This window comes from Merops nubicus, unplaced genomic scaffold (genome assembly GCF_000691845.1).
Source record: "Merops nubicus isolate BGI_N331 unplaced genomic scaffold, ASM69184v1 scaffold48362, whole genome shotgun sequence".
Classification (NCBI taxonomy): Eukaryota; Metazoa; Chordata; class Aves; order Coraciiformes; family Meropidae; genus Merops; species Merops nubicus.
In genome coordinates this window covers 3,986-19,199 of record NW_008593799.1, presented here as the reverse complement: position 1 = coordinate 19,199, position 15,214 = coordinate 3,986, and the positions used below count along the sequence as shown (strand labels likewise).

Genomic DNA, 15,214 nt, shown 5'->3' with positions numbered 1-15,214 from the left:
CAGGAAAGAGTGGATGCCTTGGGAATGGGGAAAGAGCAGCTCTGTCCTTCCTTAACAAGGCCTGGAGGGCTGTGATCACATTATTTGTGAGAGGATGAAGTCTGGAAAATTCTAGCTAAAAAAAGGAAGAAAAAAGATGAGCAGGCTGCCACAAAATGCAGAACCTGGTGCAATAGGACTTGGTGCATATTGTGACAAGGCAGGCTGCTGGGTGGGTACCTCAAATGGGCTATGGGCACCAGCTCTGAGCCTGCTGGGCTACATCCCTCTGCTTCATTCATAGTGCTGCTCAGCAAACATGCTGGTGCAGAAAAGCTCCTGTCAGATCCTCCTGGTGGGAGATCTTTCCTCTGGGGCATTCACAGTAGCCTAATTACTGAGCTAGGTGGGAGGCTGCAGGGTCCTCCCTCCTCATTTGCCCCCACTGTCTTTGCTTATCCAACTCCATGGCTTTAGGAATGGAGCAGACCCTGGCTGGCTGAGCTTGGTTCTCTGCCCCTACAGCACAGTTTGAACTGAGGTAGAGGGCAGGGGGAATGGTTTAGTTCTTTCTTTAATTGAATGCTGGTTGTCTAAGCAGGCATTCAATACATCTTGAAACTTGTCCTGCCTTACCCTCCAGTCTTGTACCCCGTCCTGCGTCACCACTTTGGATCTTCACGGGGTCCTGCTATTTTTGCTTTTCCTCATGAGACTCTTCAATCTGATAATCTCCTAATCTTCAACTCCTTGCAATTCATCTACAGTTGTCTTTGCTTTATACCTGGCTTATGTCTTGGGAGTTGTCTTCAAAATAGCTTCTGACCTTGTTGGCTAATACACATTAAGAAACAGGCCTGCAGAGCTACAAGAGCTTTCTCATTCCCCAAATTATTTCCACTGTTGGAGAGAGATGTCCCTATTGCAAGACAATGCTTCTGCACCAGTTTCCTCTACAGCATCTTCCTGATTGACACCCATTTTCATGATCATATTTCAAGTTTTGTTACCCCTGATTCACTCTGCTGTTTTTTGTGGACTTTTAAAGCCTTAAAATAGAAGCTGCCTGATCTGAGCTTAGACGTGCTGATGAACACTGCAGAAATATCTGTAATGTCTGTGAGAGGGGACACGTGCTTCCTCCTGCAAAAGTGGGATCTCAAAAGGAGCACAACAAGGAGTGCTAACCCTGTTGCCTGTGAACTCCTCTTGATAAAATGTGCCCAGTGGGGTGATTGCAATGGAATCTGAAAATATAGGATTGACTTTTAGCTTTCCCTGATGAGGATCAAACATGTAATCTCATCCATTGGCTAGCTGAAATAACAGGGAGAGGGCAGGAGGAGAAAGTGTCTTCATTAGCTTTCTTCTTGTATTATCCAGCACTGTATTATCCCTCACCTTTTGTGATCCTTTGTAACACCAGCTCGCTAAAGTACATGGCTGGAAATACACACCAGGGTTCATGGTGCATGATTGCTCACAAGAGAATGGGCAGTGACTGTCATTGTCTAGGCTGTTTTGCCAGTTTCTCTTACAATCTTCTTTGGTTTTGGGAGGGGAGGAAGGTTTCTTGGATAAGAACTGGCTCTTCTCTGGCCTGGACAGAGGAGGTATCACCTGTAAACAACTGTAAACAGTTGTAAAACCTGTATCAACTGCACACAGGGAGTGAGCATCCACAGTTCCTGATAACAAAGCTAGAGACTTCTTAACAAATGCCTTGCTCTTTGTGTTGTTTGGGTTTTTTAATCACTTTTTCATACAAAGGTGATGGGAGAATTCAAGAAGGAATCCACTGTGCCTGGCTCAGGTAGTCCCTCAGCTCTGATGCTTCCTGAGATCAACACAGTGTTGCTAGTTGTACTTCCAGACTCTTCAAAACCATGACAGGTCTTAAGATAGAAGATGTCTCTAATGGTGGGGAGTTACAGATCTTTGGGCGTGTTACAGAGATTATGGGAAAGAAGCTGCAGAGGCAGCAGCAGGAACAGCGGTGTGTGAGTGAGAAGTAGCTGCTAATTCCAGGCTTGGACAAGTTGCAGGTCTTGATCTTTGCTGTGAGAAGAAGTTCAACTCGGGTGGTGAACCCTTTCCTGGAAGAGTTTGGGTTATGAAGGTCTGGGGTATGGCAGTTCACGGAGCTTTGGGAAGGAGCAGGAAATGCTCCTCTTGTGAAACAATTTTTGCACTATTTAATGCACGTACTTCAGGATAAAAGCCAGTCTGGTGGGTTTCCTGAAGCAGTGCTGATGTGTCCATCCCTTCATCCCTCCTCTGGTGTGTTCTCTGTCAGCCCTGAATCAGGGGAGTATTGAGGGCTTGTTCAGGGACATACTGTGGTTATTTGGTTATTAATGGGGAAACACCACAGCCTGCTTCAGGGAAAGGGTTAAAAAATGAGAAAACCTTCTATCCTGAGAGACCAAGTCTGCCTTTCTTGTAATGAGCCACTTCACTCAATGGAGGTTTGAGGTGCCTGGTGTCTAAAATAGACATGGACGCTTCCTCCGTTCCCCAAATTGTGGCGAGGGTGAATTAGGATAATGAAAGCAGATGATACATTTAAATGCGTCATGGAAGTGTGGGCAATTGGGCCCTACAGTAATTTAAAAATAAGTATGTATGGGATGAGATTAGCAAATTTGACAGTGCTCAGCTAAGCAGAAGTATCTGGCGATTGCGAGCAGCCCATTCCCAATAAGACCTGCCAATGTAGCCGCGGGCTTTGTTGTATATGGGGGAAAAAAGAGCATGTGGCTACTCTGATTGATTTTTGAACAGGAATTGCAGCACGCAAATGTAATGCAGACTGAGAGGAATAATATCCTTGTTTTTTTTCCTGCTAGGAGACTGGGTACTGCCAGAGGAGGAAAAAAAACTCTATTGCAGCAGTCTGGGCAGCTCATCTTCCCAGATGCCATCCAGTTAGATACTGGCATGTTGTTGTTTAAAAAAAAAAAAAAAGTTTAAAATATTTCAGTACAGAAAGAGTTGGGAAATATAGTGCAGGGGTGCAAACCTCAATGAGCAGGAGCCTTGTGGGGATTCTGCCCGGGGTTTACTCCTCTTTGGTGGCTCTGCTTGGCTCTTCTCCCCTCCAAATGAGTCATGGACACTGTTACTGCAGCAACACTGCTGCCAAGGAGGGGATAAAGCTGTTGCCATGGTGCTGGATGGGCTGGAATTCTGCGGGAGGGAAAACACTTAATAATTAACTTGCAGACAAACGAGGCTTCAGACTTTGCCTGCGTGCTGTAGGGAAGGTGTCCCCAGCTCCCAGGCGACCGCCAGCCTGTGCTGGTACAGTCCCTCGCCTTCGTGGCGAGCAGGGGGAAGGTCCAAGCGTGGCCGTGGGCTGAGGGAAGCGAAGCCAGGGCTGGGGGAAGCTGCTCCTGCTTCTGACAATTTGTATTTTATATGTGGCTGCTCCGAGCAGGGAAGTTGGGGAACAGGTTAAGGATTTGGGCTGGCTGATTTGTCAGAACCCAAAATCATCATGTAATTGCAGGCCATCTACCTGAGGATTGCTGAACAGCGAGGGCTTAAGGCAAGGGGTTGGTTTAAATTTCTGTCCTGTCTCTTTGGCTACTGTTAAAGACAGAAAAGATTCCATGGAGTTCTTAGGCTATTGGGTGTAACAGTAGGCTCATGTTTTCTTGTGGCAATAAAAGGGTTGAGCTTTTGTCTTGTTCTTCCTGGTAGTGTGGGCACTGGTGCTAGTTTGCCTTTGTGTCATGCTGATAGAAAAGGGAAACCTTCCTGCCAAATGCCAGAGATGCTTCCAACACAGTCCCCTCTCTCAAAGCCCATTCCTCTGATCATTTGCCATGTGGTGGTGGTGATGGAGGGCAGTGAAACCAGCCAGAGCATGTTTAACAACACTGTTCCTTGTACTAGTGAGCACTCGGACAGCTCTCAAAGTTAAAGAGATTTGCAAAGGCTCCTAGGACAGTGCAGGTGCTGGATGTGCAGTTCCTGCCCAGCAGCACCAGGAGAAATCTTCCATAGTGCTGACTCCAGCAGCTTTGTCTGTCCCTGTGGAGGACCTGATTTCTGTCATTACAGACCCCAGCCTGAGGGCCCTGCTGCCTGGTTGTTGCAATGTGTGGTGTTTGGGATGTTCTCTTACTACACCACAGCAATCTTTTCCTAACTCCTTATCTAGGAGATGTGTGAACCCCTGCCCATGAATCACAACCCTCGGGTACCAATGTGGGTACCTGATGTGTTATACTGGCACTGGAGCAGGGGTTGTAATGGGCAGGTGGGATCTCTGAGTACACTCTAACCTGTTTTCATACAGTCAATGAATAAGCCTTAGGTGGATGGATGTCTTTGAATTTTAGAAATAAGAAAGCAAACAAAAATAAGCAATATTAGTAGCTGAGAAAGGGCTTAGAATTAAAATGTTAAATTATTACTTTCACCTCAGAATCTCCAAAACAAGTCTCCCACAACATGTAGATGCACAGTTGTTCAAAAGCTAAACCAGCTTGTATAAACACAACATTTATTTAGATTTGTCAGGATGAAGTCAGCTATTGGAGCTGCTTTTAACCTGTGATTGTATGCATGGTGAAAATGAAGTGCCACTGCTCTTTCCCAGAGAGAAGGCTGATACCCAGGCCAGGAAGCTGTCTCGGGGCTCAGTGAGGCTGAAGCCAGAAAGAAGAACCTTCTCCCAAAGATACCAGCTCTTGTGGATGGGCTCTGTTCCTAGACTGGTTTCCTATTACAGGGAAAAGCTTCAACACCAGTATCAGTGCTGAGGAAAACAGAAGTCCTTGTGTGGGACAAGCATCAGTGGAGAGAAGAGGCCATCCTTTGTCTGTGGAGGGCTGGAGACAGGGGAGGTGGCACAAGGGAGGACACTCCTGTTGGAGCTAAGTGCAGTCAGCTTATAGCTCACAAAGCTGCTTAGCACTTGCATTCTGCCAGAGGGCACTTTTTAAAACGGGCAAAGCCTCTTACACTGAACAGGCCAGGATTTGATGGAGGTGATGACTATTCTCAATATCCTGACAGGAAATGGCTGCAGAAGATGCTGGCACAGGGTTGGGAAGAGACGATGACCTCTGAGTGCTGGAGGACTGAAGCCTTTTCCCTGTCCTGTCCAAGCAAGGTGATATGAGCATTCAGAACTGAGGCTGTCCTCATGAACATCAGTTTTGGATTAAAAGTGGGGTAAATCACTCCAAAACCCAGGGTGTATCACTGTCCCTGGAGGTGTTTAAAAGTTGTGTTGATTTGGTGCTTAGGGATATGGTTTAGCAGTGGACTTGGTAGAATTAGGCTAATGGTTGGACTTGATGATCTTGAAGGTGTTTTTCAAGCTAAACAGTTCTGTGATACTAATGGAGGTACATTTGGGGGCTGCTGTCACTGCTCGTTGTGACCTCCAGAGACTAGGTAGAAATACCTGGTAATTCTGGGCAGCCTTCATTTTAATTTGCTTTCCTCTGCAGATTATTTGTGCACTCCAGAGGAAAATGTTTACAAGATAGACTTCACCAGGTTCAAAATCCGGGACATGGAATCTGGCACAGTATTGTTTGAAATCACCAAACCAGCAGCTTCAGGTGAGTGCACACACAAAATACTGTTTTCATGAACAAACAAAGTGCTAGTGTCTGCTGCTTCCTGTTGCCTTTTCCCACTGCTTTTGCATTTCCTAAAAGCAGGACATGCTCTCAACTGCAAGAGGGCTAGAGTCCCAGCTGGCAGCAGAAATACTATTCAGGTGTCCCTTTGTAGCAGCACGTGAACAGAACTTGCTGCTGTGCTCTTACGATTGCCATCTGTGATGAGAAAGAACAGATGGATGTTGTAAACAGGAGCAGAGGAGGAGGAGATCACTGTGTGTTTGTTTCTTGGCTGTTCATCAGCTGGGGTCCCCTTGTACATGGCTTCACTGTTAGTTTAACATCTTTCCTTCATCAGTCAGGAAAATGGTATTTCCCAAGGGAGAAACTTTGTCAGTTGTGCAAATCAAACTGCAAATTTGCTTCTTAAATTTTTCTTCATAATTTTTAGGTATTACTTGTAACCATCAAAGTGTTACCAGTGGTAACAAAAACCCAGGACAACTGCTCTTTTCCTGATTTTTACAAGCACTCTTGTAAATCTTCCCCATCTCCTTGCTAAGGTGAGAGGAAGTTTTCTGTGGCTTAGAGACAGCAAACCAGACATGCTCAGGTGAAGTGGCTTGTTCAGAGTCCTGCTGCCATGCTGAATCAGAGGTAGGAACAGTCAGCCCCTTCAGAAGACCAGAGGTATATCAAACCAAAGGGCCATCTTGCAATCCTCTTGTCTCTGAGTGACCAACAGTGGAGGCCTTAGAGAGGGTGAGAAGAAGCTAAGCACACTGGGAGGGACGCTCAGAGTAGTTCCCTGGCTTCTCCGACTCAGTAAGGCATGATTGTGAGTGTTTTCACAGAGTTTCTGTTCCTCAGAGGACTGTGACGGAGCTTTCCTTTGCACTTTTCCAGAACGTGAGCACAATGACAAGAAGGACATCGACCCGAATGCTGGACGGTTTGTGCGCTACCAGTTTACCCCGGCTTTTCTTAGACTTCGGCAAGTGGGAGCCACGTGAGTCATTGCTCCTGTGACACTTTTTTCTAGTATCAGGAATATTTTCTAGTATTCAGGAAACAACTGAAATCTTAAGAAAAGTGACTCTTGCTTGTTGATCCTCTCAGGAAGTTGATTTTAATAGGGATCTTTTGTTATTATGAGAATCTCCAAACTTCTTTGCTTTGCCTTGCTTTCTCCATTCCTTCAGCTTATTTCCTTGGGAATAGCATAGGGTGAAAAGATTAATGCTAAAAGAGGCAAAATAAGGTAGACAGACTACCCAGGTGTTCCAGTTCTTGTTTGTCAGAGGCTCTGCCAGATATGGAAGGTGTGTCTGCAGCTTTCTGCATTACATTACCCCCAAAACACTAACGCACAGATGCACACGAAATGGTGAAGTCATGTTTGACACTCTCAACAACTCCCTGAAAGAAGGTTGGAGCCAGGTGAGGGTTGGTCTCTTCTCCCAAGGAACAAGTGAAAGGAAATGGCCTCAAGTTGTACCAGGGGAGGTTTAGGTTGGACATGAGGAAAAATGTCTTTACTGAAAGGGTTGTCCAGGCCTGTCCCAGGCTGCCCAGGGCAGTGGTGGAGTCCCCATCCCTGGAGGGGTTTCAAAGCTGTGGAGATGTGGTGCTGAGGAACATATTTTAAGATGACCTGGCAGTGCTGGGTTAACAGTTGGACTTGACAATCTGGAAGGTCTCTTCCAACCAGAACAATTCTATGATTCTGTGTACCATCATGATCTTTGATGTGTCTGGCAGTACTGCTTGCATTCATCAATAAACCCCACCAAAATGTGACACCTAATGTATCTTTCTGTAAAGCTCTAGGCTAAAGTTATTGTTACTATAGTACAGGTGATGAAATGTATTGTTCCTGTAGTAAAAGTTAGTAGTAATTAATACTAACTACACTATTATTACTAACTTACTATTAGCTAGTTTTATCTGCTGTTAAATATCATGAAGGGGAGATGCAATTTTTGGCTTGTGTTTCCTCTTTTGGCCCTGCAGAGAGCAGGGTGGTGGGCTGCTTTGTCCTTACTGGAGATTTTAGAAGGATATTGGTTCACAGTGTGGCAGGTTCTTTGTTGTCTTTGTTTTTCTTCACATTCACTTAAGTTTAAATTAGTAGACCTAATCAGGAGCTTTATGCCCATTACTAGTATGTCATTAAGTCCATAATAGTATAATTGAGCATCAGTTTCCAGTGCAAACCTATTTGCTTCAGGTGTATAGAAATCATTAGTTTGGGTTCATGTTGGAGTGCACTTTGATAGGTCCCTTCAGCTGCAAATGTGTATTGCCTAAGAGCTGATAGACAGTAGCCTTGCTTAAAAAACTAACAAAAAAACTCCAAAAGAAGCCTTTTCAAGAACCTGATTAAAGTTCAGCATTTGGTTCTGATGTGAAAGAATTAAATTTTGTTGTCAGAGAGTACATGCAGAGCAAGTTTGCACATTACCACTTCCTGCTAATCTTAAAGATGGGCACCATTTAGATTTTGAGTTGGGAGAAAAGTTAAAATTATGCATCAATTAGCAGCTCTTTGGCCACTATTTGGTTAAAATGGTAAACACCTAACTTCTGTTTTGTGCCAAACTAGTAACAGTGCCTTCCTGGCTTACTCCTAGAGTATGGTGTGTAACTAATACCAATCCTACTCCAGGAGGTCATGCTTCTTGGTGAGAGAAACCTGAATATAGTGCTGGCTGAAACTTTCCTCCTTTACCATTTATAAAGCAGGAACAGAAGAGACTATTTTCTGCACATCTGGCTTTTTTTTTTTTAGTACCCTCTTATTTAGCCATTTAACTTTACCCACAAGTTATTTTAGTAGCTTTTATAAAAATCCAAAGCAATAAGGAATGTCTAGTGAGTGATGCAGTGAAGTGCCTGTCTAGTGTAGGTGGTGGGATCTTTCCTTCACTGAAGGTGAATTTGAGATTATAAAATTGTCTTGCATGTAGTTTTTAGCAAGAAGAAACAAAATACAGCATAATCCATGATTTGTAATGCTATATTGTGTCCCTGTAGAATGCTTTAAGCAAGAGAGACAATGATAATTTGATTAGTATTATTGCTTTATGTTTTCAGCTGTTTTTAGAAGAGCTCTATTCTACCTTTCAGGAATGGATGCAAATCTTACTTCAGGAAGAAAGCTCATTTCAATCTTATCCTTCTTTTCCAGGGTGGAATTCACAGTAGGGGACAAACCCATTAATAACTTCCGCATGATTGAGAGGCATTACTTCCGGGATCAGTTGCTTAAGAGTTTTGATTTTGAATTTGGGTTCTGCATCCCCAGCAGTAAAAACACTTGTGAGCACATCTATGAATTCCCCCAGCTCTCTGAGGATCTCAGTAAGCTCTCTTCAGTTTTGGGGTTACCATGTAGTGATGTCAGTGTAAAGTGTTTTGAGGAAGCCCTTTCTTAAAGCTGTCTGTAAAAAGTGGGGAGGGTGGAGTACTTCCAGGTAGTTTTGTATCTGTGGGAATACAGATTTTGTTTTCTAGTAGCATGTATCATGCCATCCACCAGATATTTGTGGTTTGGGTTCTTTTTATGTTTTTTTAACTCATAAAAGGGAAGCTTCAGTGTTTGGGGAGAAAAAAAGACAATTGTGTTATCATCCAAACAAAAAAAAACCTAGATTAAAAAGGCATTCAGTAAATGAATGACTTAAATGTTATGTTCTATTTTAACATTTGATGTGCTGTATTGAGAGGGTTTAGTTTTAGGATGAACATAACTTTTATTTTCTCTCCTCTCTCCCAAGATACAATAGCATGAGCACTAAGTCTCTGTGATCTTACATTCTTTAGAACTGCTAACCACACACATCAGCACTAATATTGCAGTCTGTGGAAAACACAGTGTTACACTGCTGCTTGCTTACTGTCACACCAGAACACAGCTCGTTTGAGTTCCCTGTTTTACCCCCTTTTTAAAAACAAAGCAAACCCAAACTCTGTTGTGATACTGTTTTGAGGTTAGGTAGAGCACTTACGCTTTGTATGGTGCCATAACATATTTAGATTTTGAGTTCTTTAAAAGATAAGGTCAACAAATGGTTTGGGTAGGTTCCTGTTTTGGTTTTTCACTTCAGAGTTTGCTGCTCTCTGAGCAAACAGAGTGTTGCCTCAGCAGGGCTTCTGTGTAACATAGCTGATTTTATTTTTCCTTTTTTCACCTGCAGTTCGAGAGATGATCCTTCATCCATACGAGACACAGTCGGACAGTTTCTACTTTGTAGACAACAAGCTCGTGATGCACAACAAGGCAGATTATTCCTACAGTGGAGGACCTTGAGCACGGGGTGGACAGCCAACCTGTGCTGGCCTTCCCTTTCCTAGCAAAGTCATCAGGGATACCAACACCATCAGTTCCGTTGCCTGCAATGTCAACTGGACAAGGATCCACAAACCAAGGACTTTTTGCCACAGTAGGAGTTTCATGACTAAATTTGCCAGTCTTGTCTTTTTAAAGCTTTGAAGCAGACCCAATTCTTCAGGACTTAAATCGGTTCTACAATGCTAAATGATCTTTGGATACCACTTCCATAAGTTCTTTAAGTGTCTGCTTTGAAAACAGCCTTGTGGGACCTGGGAGAATTTACCCAAATCCTGCGGATTGGTGTTCTTGCCCTCCAGCATCTTTTAGGACATGATTGCTTTCTCAAAGAGTCTAATCTGAGAAGCCACGTGAGTGGATGGATGCACATACAGAGTTCTGGTTATTTGTTTCTCTGTGAATGTTTCAAAGGCATGGCCAATTTAACTTGTCCATCCAGTTGAAAATGTCGAGTGTAACACCTTACAACAGCAAGATTCCTCTTTAGATTAGCTCTCTAAGTATTCAATCTTTTGGTTTTGTTCATTCTGTGTAATATTCTGTTTAGTCTTGGAAACACTGAAACTTGCAATGAAGACCAGCAGTTTGATGACAGAACTGGTTTTAATTGGGTACTGTCCTTTTACATTTCAGATGAAGGCAAAATACCATTGGGGGTTTCTGAACCCCCATAGGAGTTTTCCATTCATTTCAGCTCTTGCAAACTGATTGCAGAATAATAAGGGAAAAAAAATGAAGAATTTTGGGTTTATTTAACATTTTTACATAGCTAATGTTCAGTCTGTTCATGCTGTATGTTTTCCATGTCTGTTTTCTTTAATCTCTGCTCAATACTAAGATAAGGGCTTCAGCACAGCTTGTTAGAGCAACACTTTCATTTGTCTAGGGTAGCTGGAAAGTGTGGAATTTCCAATTTTCCACTTCTATCTGAATTTGAAGAATGTTAGGGCAGTGTTTTCCCTTTGTTAAAAATGTTTCACGTGGGATATTAATAGAGGTGAAACAGTAGGCCTAATAATGTAGGACTTTTAAGGCACAAAAATTTAGCAAAAGCTCTCTCTTTATGCACTGTAAGGAGTTTAAGACCAATTTTGCTGAAGTTTCTCAGTGTGTGCTTCTTAGAAAGACAATTACAGAGCAGTAGCAACATCAAAAGAGTAAACTAGTATCTGCAAAACAAAATGGGAGAGGGCTGCATGGGATAGCCTCTTGTCATGAAACCCTTACTCTGAAGGTCAGTTCACTGATACTTTGAAAAACATAAAAGACAGTTGCAGTTTGTAGATATTTCTATAAATACTTGGTGTCTCCATGTCTAATTCTGTGAGTTCAAGTGGAACATTATATGTTAGCCTCAGATAGGTGTGATTGTAATAATTTTTATAAAATACCATTTTCAGTCGTGATTAACATCTTTCTAGTCACAGCCTAAGTCAAACAGAATTACAAATGGTTCCAAATGTAGCCATCTGCCTAAGAACAGGGAGGTTTTTGTGCTCTTGTTGGGGTTGTGGTCACTATTAAATGTGTTACCATTTGTATTTGGCTTGGCTTTCTGTACTTTGGAAAGAAGATTCAGTTTTCTAAAGACAATGCAGTGAGTTTAGGCTACAGCACAGAATTTTTTTTTATCAAGATTGATAGCTAAGGAAGTACATAAAGTTCACTGATTTTACACAACTAGAGTCTTGTAGTAATTATTAGCACAATGAGACTTCTATTTATCACTATTTTTTTGTCTCTAGTGTATTCAAACAGCCTATGGCCATCTTATCTGATTGAGAGTTACAAAGAGTTTCCTCATTATTCGTACAATGCTTTGAGCTACCAATCATTAAGTTTTATAACACAGTAATTACTAAAGGTGAAAATAGTTTCAAAAAGTCTAGGTCTTTCCCTCTCTCCCTTTTTTTTTTTTTGCATCAGGGCTGTTGAACTGTCTCTATATTCAATGTCATTTAAAATGAATATTTATGAGTTTTGTTTCAGCTCTTGAAGGAGAAAATATACTGGTTTGAAGACAAAAGAGAGTGTGTGTATTTATAATGAGCACCCTATACATTTTTTTTTCAGGGTATCTTCCAACTCTCTCCTGCTGTTCATAATAAGAATTTCTGTGCATAAGATTTTTAAAAGACTTTTAGCAATGGTGCTTGCCCAGAATTGCCAGTTATACTGGCAATATATTATATTTCATATTCTATATTTTGAATGGATGTGTGTTTCAAACAGAAATTACATCTCAGTACGTTTTGGTGGGAGCAGTTGTACCTTGGTGCTTTGACTCTCGGGTTCTGGCACTGAGGATCCTCTCTGCACAGCATATCACTGTCAGCTGATCCAAAATAGTCATGTTCTGCTCCTTTTTTATGCTACCTCCTTTTAAGACTTTGGACTGCAAAACCAAAAGTAATTCCATAAAAATATTACTGTCAGCAACAAAAACTTGAGTGGTAGACATGTCCCTTTAAAAGAACACCTGGAGAAAGTTACCTCGTTCCCAACAGTGCAGTCTGTTGTTGAATGGACTTTCTGACACTCTGCATTTTATGCTAGGTTTGAGCTTAAGGGGAGGATGAATTCTCTGCTGCTGACCTCCTGGATTCTGCTAACTGTTCTGATAATTCAGATTCTATGGATAACAATTTCAAGCTAACAGAAAATTTAGCACGAATCATAGGAGGTATTTCATGGCGTGAATTTGTTGTCTTGTATTATTAGGAATATTTTAAACCAGAAACAAGTAGTGGACATTATTAATAAAATATATTTCAACCTATTTTATCTTTAGCTTTCTAGTTTGTGGAATTTTACTTAAAAAAAAAAAAAAATAATCCTTGCAGTTTGCTACAAATAAGTTCTGATTCTTAAACCAAGGCAAGGAACAGCTTTCTGTGGGAAGTGTAAAGTAGGTGCTTTTTTTGTAACCCACTGCAACAGTCATCACTTATCTCTCTGTTTCACTTAGAAACAGGTTGTTTGCATTTCTTTAAGGTCATCTACACCCACAATGTTTACAAACATGTCCAAGGGAGAGGCTCCATTCCTCTTCTACCTGTTCATGCCACAATATGTGTAGTGTTGACATGAGACATATTGTTGCACATAAACAGCACTAGAAGAGTATTTCTTCAAAAGTTTTGCAGTAGAGTTGCTGTTCTAATGCCACTTCTGTCCTTGTTTTGCATTAAAACTTAATGTAAAAAATGTTAAAGACCATACTTTGTACAGCACTGAACAACTTCATCTGAAATGGAGCAGGGAGTGCTCAGGTCAGCTGTAAAATGAAATCTACATTTTTGTTACTTAAATTGGCAGCTGGTTCTTATTATACACCAGTCAAAAATCAAATCTTAACAGCATTGTTCACAGAAAAATTTGTTGGACTCCTTGACTAGTTATTTTGTATTTTAGTATTACTCTGTGTTTGGTTTACATTGGAAGTTTATCTCCAAAATCACCAAATATTTGCTCTGGAAAAATAATTATTGTAGTTTTTATTTGGTCTCATTAAAAAAACTATTTTAACTAGCATTACAGCTTTGTTTTAATGAGCCAGTCTAGAAATTCAGGATCTGACTTTCTTAAAGTGAAAAAAAAACCTAAGAGCTAACCAAGATTATCTGCTAAGACTAGCTGCTTCCTGGCTTAAGACAGGATCATATGTGTACTTAACAGAGTGAATTAATCTTGGAAATAGAAACAAAATCTCTCTGAGTGCTAATAGTGACATATTTTTTAGAGTGACAAGGAAATTATAATTCAGCACATCGTTTGAGTTTCTCAGTCTTGGATTCCATTAAACATCAAGTTTTTTTAAAGAGAAGCAACAGTAATATGTTTGTGGTTAACTGCCATGTTTCATGGTCTAACAAGTCACAGACTTAAGTGGCAGAAGGAGAACAATTTATTTTTAAAATTAACACATCAATTTTAAGCATGGTTTAAACTGCAGGAACTTTGTTCTCAGATCAGTGACAAAAGCCAAAATTGTCTCTGTATCCTTTATGTGGTGACTTTTATGAAATGGCTGAATAATCCATTCTCCCTGACTCAGAATAATTTATTTATTTTTTTTTTAATATAGAAAGTCTCTTCAGGCTTGAGAGCAAGGTGTTAGGGTTTAGTTCTTGCCCACAGCCTCTGTCTTGTGTTTGAGCAGGGCCGTAAGACAGCTCTGCCCTCCATTTGAGTTTCATTTCAGAGAAGTGGAGTGTGCAAGTGGTGGCTGGCTGTGTGTGAAACATTGCAGGCTACCAAGTTCCAAATTCCTTCATTTCAAGCAAACAGACTATTAAATTATATTGAGAAATAGTGCTACATGTTGACCCATAAAAACTGAATTCCAATCCTGATGACAAAAATTAAAGGGAACTCTTATTCATGCAAAGATTGTTTGTGGGCTTTTTAAGGTAAGAGAATGCTAATACTCAACACTGGTACTTAATAAGTATTATAAAACTGATCTCTTAATTATTCATAACCTGAAAAAAATATGGTTAGCAGCTCAAGTTTAATTAGATCTGGTTAGGAATGAAACTATAGAGATTATTGCTGTCCCTTCTGAGGGGGTGGGAGAGAGCAGCTGTGTATTGTGTACAAAAGCTACACAGCTTTATGTGCACTGACTGTAGCAGTAAATGCTCTCTTTGGGGAAAAAGCAGGGAGAGGGACAAGGACAGGAAATGAGTTAATTTTAGCTAATTAGAACCAAGAGCTTTAAGGCCATGGGAAGTGTAAATGTTTTTTCTTCATTATTTGAGATACCTGGTAGCTTCTGTTAGCAGTTCTTTTCCATACCCCAAGCATAAGCACTACCTTAGTTTAAACAAGTGTTTCATTATTGCTCAGATATTAAATTTCACTGACAGTTCATATCATCTTCTAAACATGGAACTATATTTGAAGAGTGTGATGCTCTAGGCCTCAAGCTGCAGCTCAGTTGTTTTCTAAATCCCAGGACAGTCTGACTAAGCAGGTGAAATGGTGTATTTGTGTATCTGTTCACAGGCTGTAGTTCACTGCCTCCCTAGAATCACTGTGTTAATGCCTACTGTGATGTCTGCTTGTGTCTTAATGCTACACTGAGAAAACCTGTTTGAATGTGACATTGACTTTTTTGCATAGAATCAGAATTGTCTGTATTAAAATGTATTTATAAAAAAAAAATATATATTTTTTGTGGAAGGAAAGTAGGATTCTAGTTAATATACCATTGGGAAAACGTTAGAAACATTTATACCAAGTTCATTTATAATTCTTTGTATCTTGTTAGTTACCTGATTCATTTCCTATA

The 15,214-nt window shown here is 41.1% G+C and overlaps 1 protein-coding gene across 1 annotated transcript; it reads left to right on the top strand.

The window, feature by feature from the left end:
- Positions 1–5,418: 5,418 nt before the first annotated feature.
- UNC119 (unc-119 homolog (C. elegans)) lies at positions 5,419–9,876 on the top strand (the record flags this gene model as incomplete). The annotated part of the gene is made up of 4 exons (XM_008935533.1): positions 5,419–5,561; positions 6,471–6,573; positions 8,755–8,927; positions 9,764–9,876. Coding segments are annotated over 4 exons (532 nt in total), but the record flags the coding sequence as incomplete, so codon positions are not given.
- Between the last annotated feature and the right edge of the window lie 5,338 nt (positions 9,877–15,214).